This window comes from Aspergillus terreus, genomic scaffold (assembly GCF_000149615.1).
Source record: "Aspergillus terreus NIH2624 scaffold_4 genomic scaffold, whole genome shotgun sequence".
NCBI classification, from domain to species: Eukaryota; Fungi; Ascomycota; class Eurotiomycetes; order Eurotiales; family Aspergillaceae; genus Aspergillus; species Aspergillus terreus.
In genome coordinates this window covers 393,885-407,814 of record NT_165927.1, presented here as the reverse complement: position 1 = coordinate 407,814, position 13,930 = coordinate 393,885, and the positions used below count along the sequence as shown (strand labels likewise).

General features: G+C 55.6%; 3 protein-coding genes across 3 annotated transcripts; 1 reads left to right on the top strand and 2 right to left on the bottom strand.

The window, feature by feature from the left end:
- Positions 1-487: 487 nt before the first annotated feature.
- ATEG_02926 (putative serine/threonine protein kinase) lies at positions 488-4,149 on the bottom strand (the record flags this gene model as incomplete). Its single annotated transcript, XM_001212104.1, has 2 exons — positions 488-3,398; positions 3,461-4,149. 2 exons carry the CDS (start codon positions 4,147-4,149, stop codon positions 488-490), a joined length of 3,600 nt encoding a protein of 1,199 aa, XP_001212104.1.
- A 6,063-nt stretch (positions 4,150-10,212) lies between these two features.
- Positions 10,213-13,026, top strand: ATEG_02925 (uncharacterized protein; the record flags this gene model as incomplete). The annotated part of the gene is made up of 1 exon (XM_001212103.1): positions 10,213-13,026. One exon carries the CDS (start codon positions 10,213-10,215, stop codon positions 13,024-13,026), a length of 2,814 nt encoding a protein of 937 aa, XP_001212103.1.
- Positions 13,027-13,362: 336 nt separating this feature from the next.
- Positions 13,363-13,854, bottom strand: ATEG_02924 (bifunctional chorismate synthase/riboflavin reductase [NAD(P)H] ARO2; the record flags this gene model as incomplete). Its single annotated transcript, XM_001212102.1, has 1 exon — positions 13,363-13,854. One exon carries the CDS (start codon positions 13,852-13,854, stop codon positions 13,363-13,365), a length of 492 nt encoding a protein of 163 aa, XP_001212102.1.
- Positions 13,855-13,930: the final 76 nt, after the last annotated feature.

The following is a 13,930-nucleotide window of genomic DNA, read 5'->3' as shown; positions in this document are numbered from 1 at the left end:
TACAGAACATCGCAGCAACCCGCAATCCAAAGAATATATATAGACGCAAATGCGGGAGGCCGGGCAACGAGAGAACACAACCCAAGGCAGAGACGCCCGGCCCCGTCCAAAATCTCCCAGAAGAAAACACACTCCAAGTATAGACGTGCCACCGATGCGAGTATATGTACAGAAAAACCAGTGTCGGAGAGAACCGCCGACTTGAAATCAGTCACCAGCCGTCGTAGGCTGCTGTATGCCGAAACCCACAAACAAGGAACCCAAAAGAAACCCGGGTAATAAATGATGTACACACAAAAGTCCAAACCCAGAAGAATATAAGTCATAAACAACGTTACTCCGAAATTGGAGACGAATGAGAACCAGGGTGTGCCACCTGGATGCGAGGGAAGGAAGATGGGAGTATTCACAGTGAAGAGGATCAAAACTTTTCAGTTCCTCAGCCATCGGGGCAACCGGCAGAGTGGAGGTGACGGCCAGAGCCGGCTCAGGATGTCGTAGGCTGGTTGCCATGACAGGCTGGCTTTTTAGAAGTGGGTTTTTTGTTTCCAATGACCAGTCCTTCGTCTTCAGAGTCATCTTCAAACTCCTCTTCATCATCGCAATCGTACCGTACCTCGTCGTCCTCCGGATGACGAGGGGGGTGTAACTGTTGCGCTTTGACGGTTTCCCCGGTGCGAAGAATCGCTGGAACCTGGCCAGCGGCGTCACAATCCTTCTCTTTTCCGAGACCTTCCGCCGAGAGTGAGGATGCGCCAGATACAACTGAAGGGATACTCGGATGGGATGTGCTTTGAGACATGCCGCTGGTGTAGTCATCGACCGAAGACGAAGAGATCGTGGCCGCCGACGGAGGGGAAGTCGTCAGCCCTCCCACGTGGGAATCGGCGAACGCGCTTTCGTGCACATGAAATCTGGCATTCGGCTCGCTATCCCTGCGAGGAGCGCCCTCAGTGCCATAGGCAGTAGGTCCCGTGTCATCCCTTCTCGGCCGATGTAGAGCTTCTTTGGAGAGGTGGAAAGGCTCAGCAGGAGTCGTATCCGACAAGTGAGAGCGATTGCGTCGGTGTCCCGAGGCCACCGAGAGCGAGTTCTGCGCGTGCGACGAAGACTCCTCCGAGAGGTAGGTAGAGGAATGCCCCACCACCGAGGCCACCGTGACGGCCAGGCTGGGCTCAGAGTGACTGTCCCCATCTACAGAAGCAGATTCGGAGACCGATCGGTCTGAGCGCCGCTCCCCTGTCTGCAACCCCCTAGCCAGTCGGCGGCTTGCGCCGCCGAACAGCCCACTGACGTTGGTGGTCCCGGACGTTTCAACCCGAGACTTCGGCGCGGACAGACGAGGTTGGGAAGGGGTGATATTAGAGTCCGATGGTTTGACTGTCTTTGCAGACTCCGCGGTCGATAACGTCGACGTGGCGCGGTCAGGAGGGGCGGGTCGTGGGGTCCGCTCATTCAGGGCATCAAGATCAAGTGGCGCATTTTGAAAGTACGAGGTCTGGTCTTCCCTACCGACGGGACTGGCGGTGACACTTTGGGACAGAGGATGTTCACCATCTCTGGTCAGCCGAGAGGGACGGGAGAAATCCTCGTCTCCCCTGAGACTCGCTCGACGGCTGGTGTCCCACAGATACTTGCCAAAAGCATTGCTGCTAGACGTAGACGACGACTCCACCGAGGGACTCGCACTCGGCGTACGTTTCCGGCCATCCTTGTCTTTGGTCTTTCCGGTAAAGTAGGTAGACCACTTCGCCACGTTAGATCGGACTCGTTGGATGAAAGGGACTTTGCTGACAGCCGAAGTGACTTCCTCGTTGGAAACTTCGATCCGCTTGCCCTTGCTCTGGTAGCCGGGATCGGTCTCTTCGATCCAGTCCCGCGGATTGGGCAGTCCGTCCAGCACCCAAGGATGATGCTTGATCTCTTTCACGGTGATACGCTTGATCGGATCCTTCGTCAACAGCCGCTTGAGCAAGTCATACAGTTCATCGTCAATCTCTTCATACACCAGTTCATCTTCTCTCCGCTTTCCGCTGTCGACATAGCGGGGCCATTGGCTGACGGTATCGGGATCATCCTCCACCGGCGCCAAGCGTTTGCGGGGAATGAAGACGTCCTTCTTCACAATCGTCTGGAACATGCTGTATTCGTCATCGGAGACAAACGGCAGGCGCCCAAAGATCATTCCATAGAGGGTGACACCCAGGGACCACACGTCGATCGCCCCTGTGATCCGGGGTGCTGAGCCCAAGCTGTCGACGAAGTCCTCGCCGGTATAACACAGCTCGGGAGCGTAGAAGGCAGGGGTCCCCACGGTCTTGGACAGTTCCCGCGCATCATCAAGTTCGGTCGCATCGGTCTCACCGACCTGCTCTTCGTCTTCATCTCGGATGGGCCGCCCCAGATAGGAGACCCCAAAGTCGGAGATCTTGACGCGATAATTGCTGGTGACGAGCAGATTGGCGGGCTTGATGTCGCGGTGGATGATACCTTGGTAATGAAGATATTCCAGACCTAGCAAAGAGTCCCGAAACGCATTGCGAGCTTCGTTGAAGGTCAGGCACGGAACATAGGCCATGTCGTCATCGTCCGGTAACCATTCGGGCTCGGACGGCGCATAGCCATAGCTGCTCGATGCGGTGCTGAATCGTCGTTCAAATGGATAGTCAACATAGGCGCCATACATACTGCCCTCGATGGCCGCGAGGGCGGAATCGTGCGTCGAGGAGAATGAGTGACTTGGCGATGCTTGGGGTTCCTCCTGGCTTCGCATGGAGCGACTGGGCGTCCGAGATGCGGTCAGTTCGGGGCCCAGGTCGTCGTCCGATTCCGCTCCGTGCTCTAAACTCCAGGCGGGAATCGGACCCTGCTGGGCAAAAGCCGCCTGGGCTTGGCGGCGTTCGCGTGCCTTTTCCCGTTGGCGGCGCAGATGTTGCGCCGTTCGGATATATTGCTGGCTTTCCTCCATAAACGAGGGCGAATCAGCAACGCCGGCCTTTTCCCGCTCCAGCCGACTCTTATCGACGTGCACGATCTCGCGTAAGCCTCGGCGGCGCCAAATGATCTCTCCGTTCTCAATATATTCAAGGACAATGTAGACCTTCTGACGATTGGGGTCGTCGATGACTTCTAGAAGACTGACGACGTTGGGATGTCGCGCCTTCTTCAAGATGGCAACTTCTTTCTTCACTTTGTCTTCTGGGTTCCCTAGCTTCCCGAGACGACGCCGTTTCGAGTATCGTTGCACAATCTTGATGGCGACCTTTTGACGGGTGGCCACATGCCGACCCAATTTCACCTTCCCGTGTTCGCCGCGCCCGAGTTCTTCGAGAATCTCATACTGATTGATGACTTTGTTCCCGGTCACCGTATCTCGATCGACCTCGGCCGTGTGAGTTCTAAACGCGCAGTTAGTGATAGCTCTGGGTAAGAGCGAATTCAGAATCAACAGGGGACGTACTCTTTGGGTGGTTGAAGGTGCGTGGGGTGGAGGAAAGGAGAGCCGGCATGGTTTTCATCATCGGAGGCGAACGGCGTCGAAGAGCGCGGACCGCGGAAGGTGAACAGCCCCGGGCTTGATACGGGGGTGTTGCCGGCCGTGCGAGAGGCGCGCGCCGACCCAATGCGGGAGAGGGACTCGGTCCGGGAGGGGTAGGAACTGCGAGTGCGGAGGTAAGGTGGTTGGTAGGTTGGGTGTACTTGAGATTGGAGGACTGCATAGGATTGGTCGGGGTATACGGGGTAATCGGAAGAAGATTGGGAGTCGGAGTGCCCTAAATGATGCGAAGTTCGCCGGGGGAGAGGGGCGCGGATAAAGGCGTTATCCGACCGGGCGTCGACCACAGTATCCTCGTTGAGGGCCTGGAGCGAGCTCGACGAGGTCCGGGTGGATGGCGACCGCGAGGCGCTGGAGGAATGGTAGAGGTGGGCATAGGGATGTCGTAGGGCGGTTTGGGCATCCGTCAGATCGCCGGGGAGCGGGAGTTTCGCGGTTGGCGGCTTTGTGACGATTGGCTTGGGGTCGAGCTCTGCAACTTCCGCCATGTCGCCGGAGGCCCGCCGGGGCGCACCTTCTGGGAGGTGGCCATTTCGTCCAACGTAGTTGATGGGTTCCTCCGGGCCTGACACCGAGGAAGGCCGATCCGTCATTTTCATCTCTTGAAGTGTCCAAAGCCAACTCGGATCGAGTTGCAACGGAGCATCCTTTGCCGACCCCTCTGTTCTTCTGGTGACAACGCACTCGGTTGGCTGGTCGTGAATGTCTTCCGTCTGAACCTTTTTTTTTTTTCTTTTTTTTCTGGTTGTCTTGGATATACCTTTACTCTAACCTGCGCCGATCGAATCTAGCGTGAGCTGATGACAAGCTCCGAGCGGATGCACGAGTCGGGCAGCATTACTCTCTGCGGACGAGGCGAGGGAGGGTAATGACCGCCATGCAGGTGGCAGCGATGAAGGATAGGAGTATTTCCGACGGCAGCGCGGCGACGACGGGAGGAGATCCGGAGCGATAGACCTGCTACGGCACCAGGAGGCAAACCGAAATTGTCCCAGATGGATGCAAGGGTGGGGAGACGCAGCGTGGTGGACGGGTGGGAATGGCGACAGTCAAGGCGGGAAGGGCTGAGTTCGGATGATTGGGTTTCTCTCCGGCGAGCAGGTGGATCGATCAAAGGAGCGTCTTGAGGAAGGGAGGTCAGGGAGCGCAATGGGGATGCGTGGGAGGTAGAGTATATAGGGGCAGTCGAGTCGGACTGGCGATGAGATGGGCGCGGGCGGGAAATGCCCAAGGAAAGGGAAGTGATATGGATAGCAGAATTAAAATGGTATAACCCGAAAGGGAGAAGAAGAGAAATCTAAAGGAAGGGAGAGGGAGCCTTCCGAAGGGATGACGAGAAAAGAAAAAGGAGGAGAAGAAGAAGAAGACGAAGGAGAAAGGAGAAGGGAAATGGTTGAGACGGGGGAGGGAGGAAAAGAGGAAGAGAAGACGACGAGGGCGAGTATGATGGAGGAGGATTGGGAAGGATGGATGACGATGGTGGTTTTCCCGCCGTATGGGTGGAGGGGAGTCGGTAAAAATCAGTCTGCCCAGGTACTCTTACAAGTACCTTATGTATGGAGGTATGTACACTACCACAGGGAGGTACTGTACTTGTATGTACGTGGAGGAAGAAAAGAAATCAATTCGGTGGAGGCATGCAGGGTCTCATATTAATCTCACCATGCGAATGAGATCTCAACTACTGCCGGTGGGGAGCTCAACTGTTCTAATTCTGCGATGTTCGATACTGTCGTCGTCTCTCCATCTGCCCCGACTGACGGGATTCGGCAGAACCTCCTAGTACCTTACTAGGTACCTAGGTACCTAAGGTAGTCGATACCCAACTATATCCAGAGTAATGGATTATATTACTGAATACAGGGATCTCTACTATTGATTACTACCGGTCTACCTAGAAGTAGGAGGCTACCTAATCTACTCCTACAGAAGTAAGACTGGAGAGTACGGCGTAGATTGTAGGTACTGTAATTTAATGAATTACTCGGTCTGCTCTCCGTATCGACGCCATTCGGCCGACCATCCGGGCGGTGTCCATCAGTCTTGGCTGTGGTTGGGAGTCTAGGCGATCATTCCATTCTTTTTTTAATAATAATTTAAAAAGAAAAAGAAAAAAAAAAAAGTAAAATAAAAAATAAGAATACATAATTAAGAATATATAATTTATTCAGCACTCTCTTTGATCCTTTGTATCCATATACTCTGTACAATATCGAGAGTGGTTGAGTGCATTACGTAGGGACTTTTTTTCCGGGCGTGGGTTGATTGGCCCCGTTGCGACCATCTGTCATGATTATTTGGTTTCTCCGGCATCGCAGTCGCCTCTCCGCCATCGCTCCATGGAGATCTCTCGATAGATAATGACTACCTCCTTTTTGTTATAACTTACTCCGATATAGTAAGATAATTGTAGGGTTACTCGTATATCGTGCATTACCTACATATCTATACCCATGTAGGGATTCAGAGATCAATGACACCTGTCAGTCCTGGCCCCTCTGATCTGGGATCTTGAGGGTTCCGTGGGTCGACAGCATTCTTCCATCATCACATTGGGTGGATGATTTTTACATCCTCTGTACCACACTCGACTTTATTTTTTTTATTTGATTTGATTCTTATCAATTCTGGTCGGGTCCGATTCTCGCCCGGTCTAGCCAGCCTCTCAACCACCCTTTCTTCCAACTGTTCTCCTCCGTACTCTCTAGAAGTATCTGTCGATCGAGTCTCTCCAGAAACACATTTGGATCGACTCGACCGATCTCCTGGACCAATCAGATGTCTTCGGGCAGAGGTCTGTGTTTGACTCTAACGGGTGAATCACCACACGACCCTCTCGCGTCGGAGAAATAATGCTGGGATTGTCATCGCCTTCATACCACGCCAATACGAATGAATCCTTGCAATCATCTATAGTACAGACTACGGACCGACAGCTACAAGTTCCTGACTCGGACTCGGTTTCCGTCTCTAGTCTATGACGAGGAGGTCTCTCCCTACCGAGTACCGTCCCTCCTGCGGTGGAGGCCATTGTCCCCATCCAAGGCTCCTCATGGAATCAAGGCTGTGGGGCCAATCTCTACGGAGTATCTACATGCCTTAGTCTAGTAGCTTCGATATCCCCGTCCCCTGCATTCCAGCCGGTTTCCCGCTGTCTCGACGGCCATTGGAATCCCATCGAATCATCATCCATTTCAAACTCCATCCCGTCGTTACAACGAAGAATCAAACATGCAGCGACCCGTCCCACGAGGCGTGGCGCTGATAGTCTGTCTCCCTTTCCGTGAATCAACTTGGTCTTCAGAGTTCACTCCCGTCCCGGCTTGATTGGCCGCCGCTGGATTCGCACGGACGGGGATATTCCCCAGCCTATGAGTGTGTTCTTACAGCAAAGGGGGCTCGTATGATTCTACTACCTAGGGTCTCGTCCCAGATGAGCAGAAAGAGAGGTACAACTGGAGGGACATGTCCCAAGAATGTCCCAAGAACATCTGTCTCCCCGTACTCTGCTGTACTCTGTATAACCGAGACCCGACGCGGTTGAGGGGGCGCTCAGACCAGGGTGACAAGGGCGGCTTCCAATCAGCTCTTCATCTCACCACGGGCCCATGGCTCTAGAGACTGGCATGCATACGATGCATACGCTCACTCCTGTCCGCAAAAGGTTGGTCTGGGGACCCAGCGTCTTGGCCCCTCCGCCTGCTACGTCATTCAAGCCCAAGAGAGCTGATCGTTCTTGCATCGTCCCAAGTACTGACAGTGGTCTCAACACGTTGGCATGAATCATAGCAACTCATTCACAATACCCTCGTCTGTGGTTCCGGTGTTCGGATCCTGCAGTGAGGCGTCGCGGCATGCAGTGTGCGTGAATTTCATCAACTCTTATCTGAACCGCGGCAGGAACCCCCGTTGTGGTCAATCAATCTCCGGGTAAATGCTGCTGTCGGGAGGAAGCTGTCCGGGGCAGACTCTCTGGTCTACTCCGTGTACAGACTACACCCGCCGACGTTGACAGTCCTAGGCTGTAGTCCCCGACCCCAGTCTCAACACGGCATCTTCCACGTCAATCCGTCCTAGCCTACGAGATGATTGGAGCCATGGGCAGACGACCGCGGCAGACGACGCACAGGACAACTGCACGACCCGCTTTGTTCTGACCTCCGAAGACAATCATGTCAGTTTCATGTTCGTACGAACCAGGGTACCTAGGTACCCTATGTCCAGCGAACGTTACATCTTGAGGGGCGCAGGGATCGAATCGTGATACCATCCCAATACGTCTAGTAATTAATCGCCAAATCGAGGATCTTGCAGCCTGCCTAGGGCCGCGGAGGTTATCCTTATTGGCTTCTGGCTGAGAAACCAAGCTTTCTGGAGTGGCCGTGCGGTCGGTCGTGAAGTGTCGACGGTTCTCCTGAATCTTTCCAAGACATGCCTCTGACCCGTTACCAGACTGGGTTGGTACATTCCTCTAGTTACAGAATGTACTCGCTAGTCCTGGAGTCCGTGCCAAGTAGTTCTCTACTCCAGATAGTGCGTCATAGCATGCGATCTCAGTTGGCTCCACGCTCCACAGACGCTCGGTTCAACGCCTTCCGTCCCTCCTATTTCCGATGGAGGCGATTGGAGCATCCGCTGCACCAACTGCTGCTCTGCGTCGTTCATGATTCAAACCACACCACCCTGCTGACGAACCGACTGTCTTCCCTGCGTCGGATCTCCTTGTCCTCCAATCCGGTCAGATCCAGCCGACCCCCTGCGTCTGGTCAGCGTGCTCCCCAGCAACCTGCGCCCCAATCAGATGAGTCCAGGATACGAGTTCCGCCCCGGTCCTGTTGCTTGGGGGGTGAAATCCTGGCGTTATGAGAGGTGCACGCAACTCTATACCAGCCCCCAATATGAATGCTCACCTGGGTCCAAGCGCACGCAGCTCGATTCGCGGGGGACCAGGGAGGCGCAATGCTCCCGGTGAGTTCGCCCGCGGACATTCTGACAAACAAGTTCTCTGTGTCTGCGACCAGTCGCCTCCTGCATCCAACAGATGCAGTGCAAGGAGGGGGCCGTCGATGGCTGTGATACGCTGTTGGCCCCGGCGGCAAACCGGTTGTTCCCGAGCGCGTCTCTCCATCCTTGCACGAGAAGATATAGGAGGGTGTACGGCGTACATCCGAAGACTGTAGCTTCCTGCACAGTAACTACTTTATGCTACTTTATGTCGACCTGATGGCGACACCCACCTCTTCGTCCCTACCCCACTGGCAGGTTTCGAACCGGGTTGTTGTCCTGATCGCACTTCACACCCTGCGCGATGGATCAGAAGACCGGTCAGTATGACAGGAACGTCGGGACACAAGCCGAGAAGCAGATCCCGGGCATGACACCCAGATAGACGAGGACATCAGGCCGACCGTGGTGTCACCTAGTCCGCTATAGTAGTCATCTTATGGACGATGGGCTGATTGCCAGATCCCGTCCATACGAGGCATGAGGAACCTAGAGATCGGTTCGACCTTGGTTTCCCTTCTGGGAAGTCTGCCGAACGCTGGCGCCCAACGCCCTCGTGGTGATTCAGGCTGTTGTTGGTAGTCGAGGTGGTGGTGATATTTCCCTCGATATTGCTGCCGGTCACCGAATCTGGTAGGATTTTGTGCATGTGAAAGCGATTATGAAGACCAGGGCGGATTGCGGGAGAGACATCCGTGATCGCCGTGAGGTCTTTACCAGGAGCTCCTTTGGATAGTTGTACTCCGTATACCCGATCACATCAACACCTCCGACACTAGGTACCTCCTTTTACCGGACGTTACCTAGTACAGAGTATTCATTCCTTCGTCCCTTGTACTCGTGCGAATCTCTCTCTACTAGACTGGATCAGGGCGGTGATCTGTCTCAGAGGCTCCACTTGACCACGATAAACTTATCGCGTCTCATGCGAGGAATGTGTCAAGATCGATCGGAATTCTTCTCCTGCGCAGCATCTCGCACAGACACAGTCTCTTCACAAGCATCATCCACGCGTCCACAATGCATGCTATCGTGACATACGGAGTACTATCGTGACATCCGAGCCATGGATGCGTCGTCTGTCCGGTTCAGTTGCCAGCGCAACCGCCCGTGTTTACGCCAGCAGTGGTGCAGTCCATCCACTCCCGCAGCGAATCACCATGCCAAGTTGCCTTTGTGTTGCACTGCCCAGATCGCAGGTCGCACTGGGCACCATGATACCGTTAATTAAATCCATCATTGCGTGCCTATCGCCCCAGATCTAGATCCGCTGTCGATCGGTGGTGGTTGGGAATGTTGCCGCACTGTTTACCCTCCGATAGACGTTGTTGCTGCCCCTCATTGTTGCCCCTCCGCTGTTGACTCTTCGACGGTGCCATTTACTACTCCTACTCTTCAAGGACATCGCAATCAGAAGGACAGTGTATCATCTCGCGATTGTGCTCTTTCAACCGCGCCTGATCAGCTTCATGTGGCCAGCGCTCTCCACCGGCCGCTACTTCCCAGTATCGCGGTGACGAGCTAAAGTCGACGATCGATCTAATCGATCTAGATGCGTCACACCTCTCCTTGCCCTGTCCCTGTTCTCGTATTCGACCTCTCTCATAGTCCCGACTCTCTCCATGGATGGTCGTCTACACCGGACCCCCAGAATGTTCGGAGCCGTCGGCGTCCACCTCGCGTCGACGCTCGTCGCCGTCCTGTGTCTACTCAGCCCTGTCCTCGCTTCAATCCCATACTCTTCGTCCCACCTTCTATATTCCCTCCAGAACGATAGCTCTACGGCGTATCTCCTGCGACCAAGCGATTCCCGGCCCGGGGCGGTCGAGTTCCTGTCTATGAACATCTCAGGAAGCCTGGACCCCAATGATCCGGAATATACGCTGTTACTTGACGAGACGCCGTTTCGATTCAACGATCAGACATCCGCTTTCGTCCCTGTCACGGATTCACATGGTCTTCTCAAGGTGTACGCGGGGGACTGTCACAGCGCCGGGGGCGAGCTATGGCAGTTCACGCCGGACACCAGCAGCTCCATCGGCAACGGGACGTGGGAGAAGTTCAACACTGACGCCACCGATAGCGCCGTCGATGGCCCCAATTTTCTCTCCGCTGGATTTGCCTACGCCTCGTCCAACACGACTAACAGTTCTGTCTTCGCCTTCGGTGGGATGTGTCCCAATACCAGCGCCGGAGGGTCGACCTGGATGGCTGCGGCCAACTACTCTCAATCCATGATAGTCCTCGAACCTCCTACAACGTCCAACGAGTCATCATATCAGGTGTCTACCACCGGCGGTCGTGCTCCGCCCATCCCAGAAGCCGGTTTTGCCGTCGTGCCCCTGGATGCGACATATGCCCGTACTTCCAGTGGGGAAGTACTCCAACAGCAGGATTTCCTCTTGATTGGTGGCCACACCCGAACCGCATTCCTCAATATGTCACAGCTGGCGATATTTTCCCTCCCACAGAATAGCTGGAGCATCGTCTCTGCGAGATCCACTCAGGAAATAGGAAGCACGGAGCTTGCCGTGCGAGAGACCTCTACCATCATCGAACCAAGGTCTGGACACACGGCTGTCCTGTCTCCTGACGGGAGCAGTGTGGTTGTGTTTGGGGGCTGGGTAGGGAATACATCGGTTCCTGCTCATCCTCAGCTGGCCATCTTGGACCTGGGGGCGGAATACGCGGGTTACGGGGAGTGGTCCTGGAGAGTGCCATCGATGGAGGACTCCGGGATGGCAGAAGGGACCGGGATCTATGGACACGGCGCGACAATGCTCCCCGGTGGAGTGATGATGATTTCAGGTGGTTACCATATGTCAGGATCTTCCAAACGGTCTACTGTTGGACCCCAATCCAACGCACAGGTGTACTTGTACAATGTCACCTCTGGAAGCTGGGCATCATCATATACTAATCCCAAGGCCGTCTCCCCCCAAGAGGCTGCCCCCAAAGCATCGTCCAGCTCCTCTACCGCGCGAAAGGCAGGACTCGGGGCCGGACTTGGATTGGGTATCCCTGTTGTTGCTGGCACGGCATTTTTCATCTGGTACTTCTTCCGGCGACATCGAGTGCGTCGGGCACGACATAAGGAGCTTCGCAAACTGGCCCTTAGCGCGGAGCGAGATCATTTCTGGACTCAGGACGAACCCTTCATGGCCAGCAGTATCCGCAGGCCTCAGATGGCCGAAGCTGGCACCAACAGCGATTACCCATGGAACAACAACAATCGAGGATACCGACAAGTGCCACCCAATTGGCGGGAGGCGGGTGACTCGATGGCTGAGAGAACGCGTCTGTTGATGGATGTCCCAAGTCCGACGAAACGCAGTCGCCCGAATATTACGCCAAGGTTGTACCGCCCGCCAGGGCCATTCCACGAATACAGACGGAGTGATGCGACAGGGGATATCCATCCGATTGACGAACGCGAAGAGGATGAAGCCCAGGACGCAGGGATGGAGGTGCAAGATATGAACGACCCCTTTAGAGACTCGGCAGCGTTCTCTGTGCGAGACACCTACATCGGTGGTGACCGGTACTCTACTGCAGCTGGTGTCGCATCAATATTCGCTACCGGCCTTGGGATCGGTGGCGATAGTCATTCGTCTCCCGAACAAGACGCTAGGACGTCCTCCAACCTCTCCGACTCGTCCTCGTCATCCCAATCCGCCCATCAATCCCGGGGTGTCCTAATCCAACCCGCGAGTCTGCCTAGTAGCGGCCGGGAGTCGCCTGAAAAAGGGAGCTCCGCGTCGGCCCATAGCAAGGAGACGCGGAACAGACCCGACAGCGCCACGTTCCCCCAGGAGAAACGATACTCGTCCGACTCGTACTCTACCGCGCATACAACCCTCTCCCAGCGACAAGTGGAAGGTGATCCTCTCCTCGGTGACGGGCCGGGACTGTCACCCACTCCGTTGGAAGTCTTCTCGCGGCCTCTCACATTACCCAGGCCACGGGCCTCGGAGTGGATAGGAAGCGTCCGTCGCGTGCTCTCGGTAACTCGACGACGTCCTCCAACCGATCCAAGCGCCGGTGCAGCCGTGGCCTCGGGAATCGACCGTCGGAGCACTGTCCTCGGGGCGCCCAAGGGATCATCGTCGGGATCCGACCATAGTGCCTCGCATCTCCCTCGCCGGTCCGTCAGCGCATCGGCGGAGCTCTTCCGGCGGAAGCAAGGCGCGAAGGACTGGGGCGCGGAGAATCGCCTCTCGCGCGAGACCGGCTCATCGGCGACACCACCGTCCCTCACACAGGATGATTCCGCCTTGGATGGACTGTTCGTCTTAGATGATGATGACTGGGATGTGGAGGGCGCAGCGGAGGGTCGACGGGTGCAGATGACGTTCACGGTGCCGAAGGAGAAGTTACGGGTCGTCAATGCAACGGCAGGGGATATGGACGGGATGTCGGAGAAGTCTGTCAGTCGGAGCAACAGTGATGCACGGAATGAAGTATGATATGATTTATTTTGTTGGTTTAGGTTACTTTTCCAGCGTGTCTTTTGGGAAGGCTGTTTTGAGTGTATGATACTCCGTTCGTTTTGGTCAGGGCTGATATCCTGATATCCCTGCCGCTAGGCAGTTCTCGGTTGTGTTAGTATAAATGAATGAATGAGACCAGCATATGATATCAGGATAGTATGTACTAGTATATATAAAAATAGAGCGGAATTTCAATGACATTGATATAATGCTATGACAGGAACCACTTTTCCAACGAGACAGACGTGAAAATCATCAACAGCATAACTCTAGCGATCATAAGTCTACCGAAACGGAAAGGCAACCGACAGCTCAGGCATTGCCGCCGTTGGTGATGGAGCCGATGGTCGGACGGGTGGGGAGGGTCTTGGGCAAGGGCGGGAGGAGGGTCTTTGCGCTCTCACGGGCGTACTGGGCCATGAGGGCGTCCATGATGACGAGGGCGGACATGGACTCGACGATGGGGACGGCGCGGGGAACGACGCAGGGGTCGTGGCGACCCTTAGCCTCGAGGACGCCCTCCTCGAAGGCGTAGGTGGAGGTGGTCTGGGCCTGGCCGATGGTGGCGGGGGGCTTGAAGGCGACGCGGAAGTAGATGCTGGCGCCGTTGGAGATGCCGCCCTGGATGCCGCCGGAGTTGTTGGTCTTGGTGGTCAGACGGGTGGTGGAGGTGGCGCCGGCGGCGCCGTTGCGGACCTCGACGTTGGCCGGGACGAAGGGGTCGTTGTGGATGGAGCCGGGGACCTCGCAGCCGCCGAAGCCGGAGCCGATCTCGAAGCCCTTCGTGGCGGGGATGCTGAGCATGGCGTGGGCGATCTTGGCCTCGAGCTTGTCAGAAGCAGGGCTCGCCCAGGCCGATGGGCACGTTGCGGATGACGCA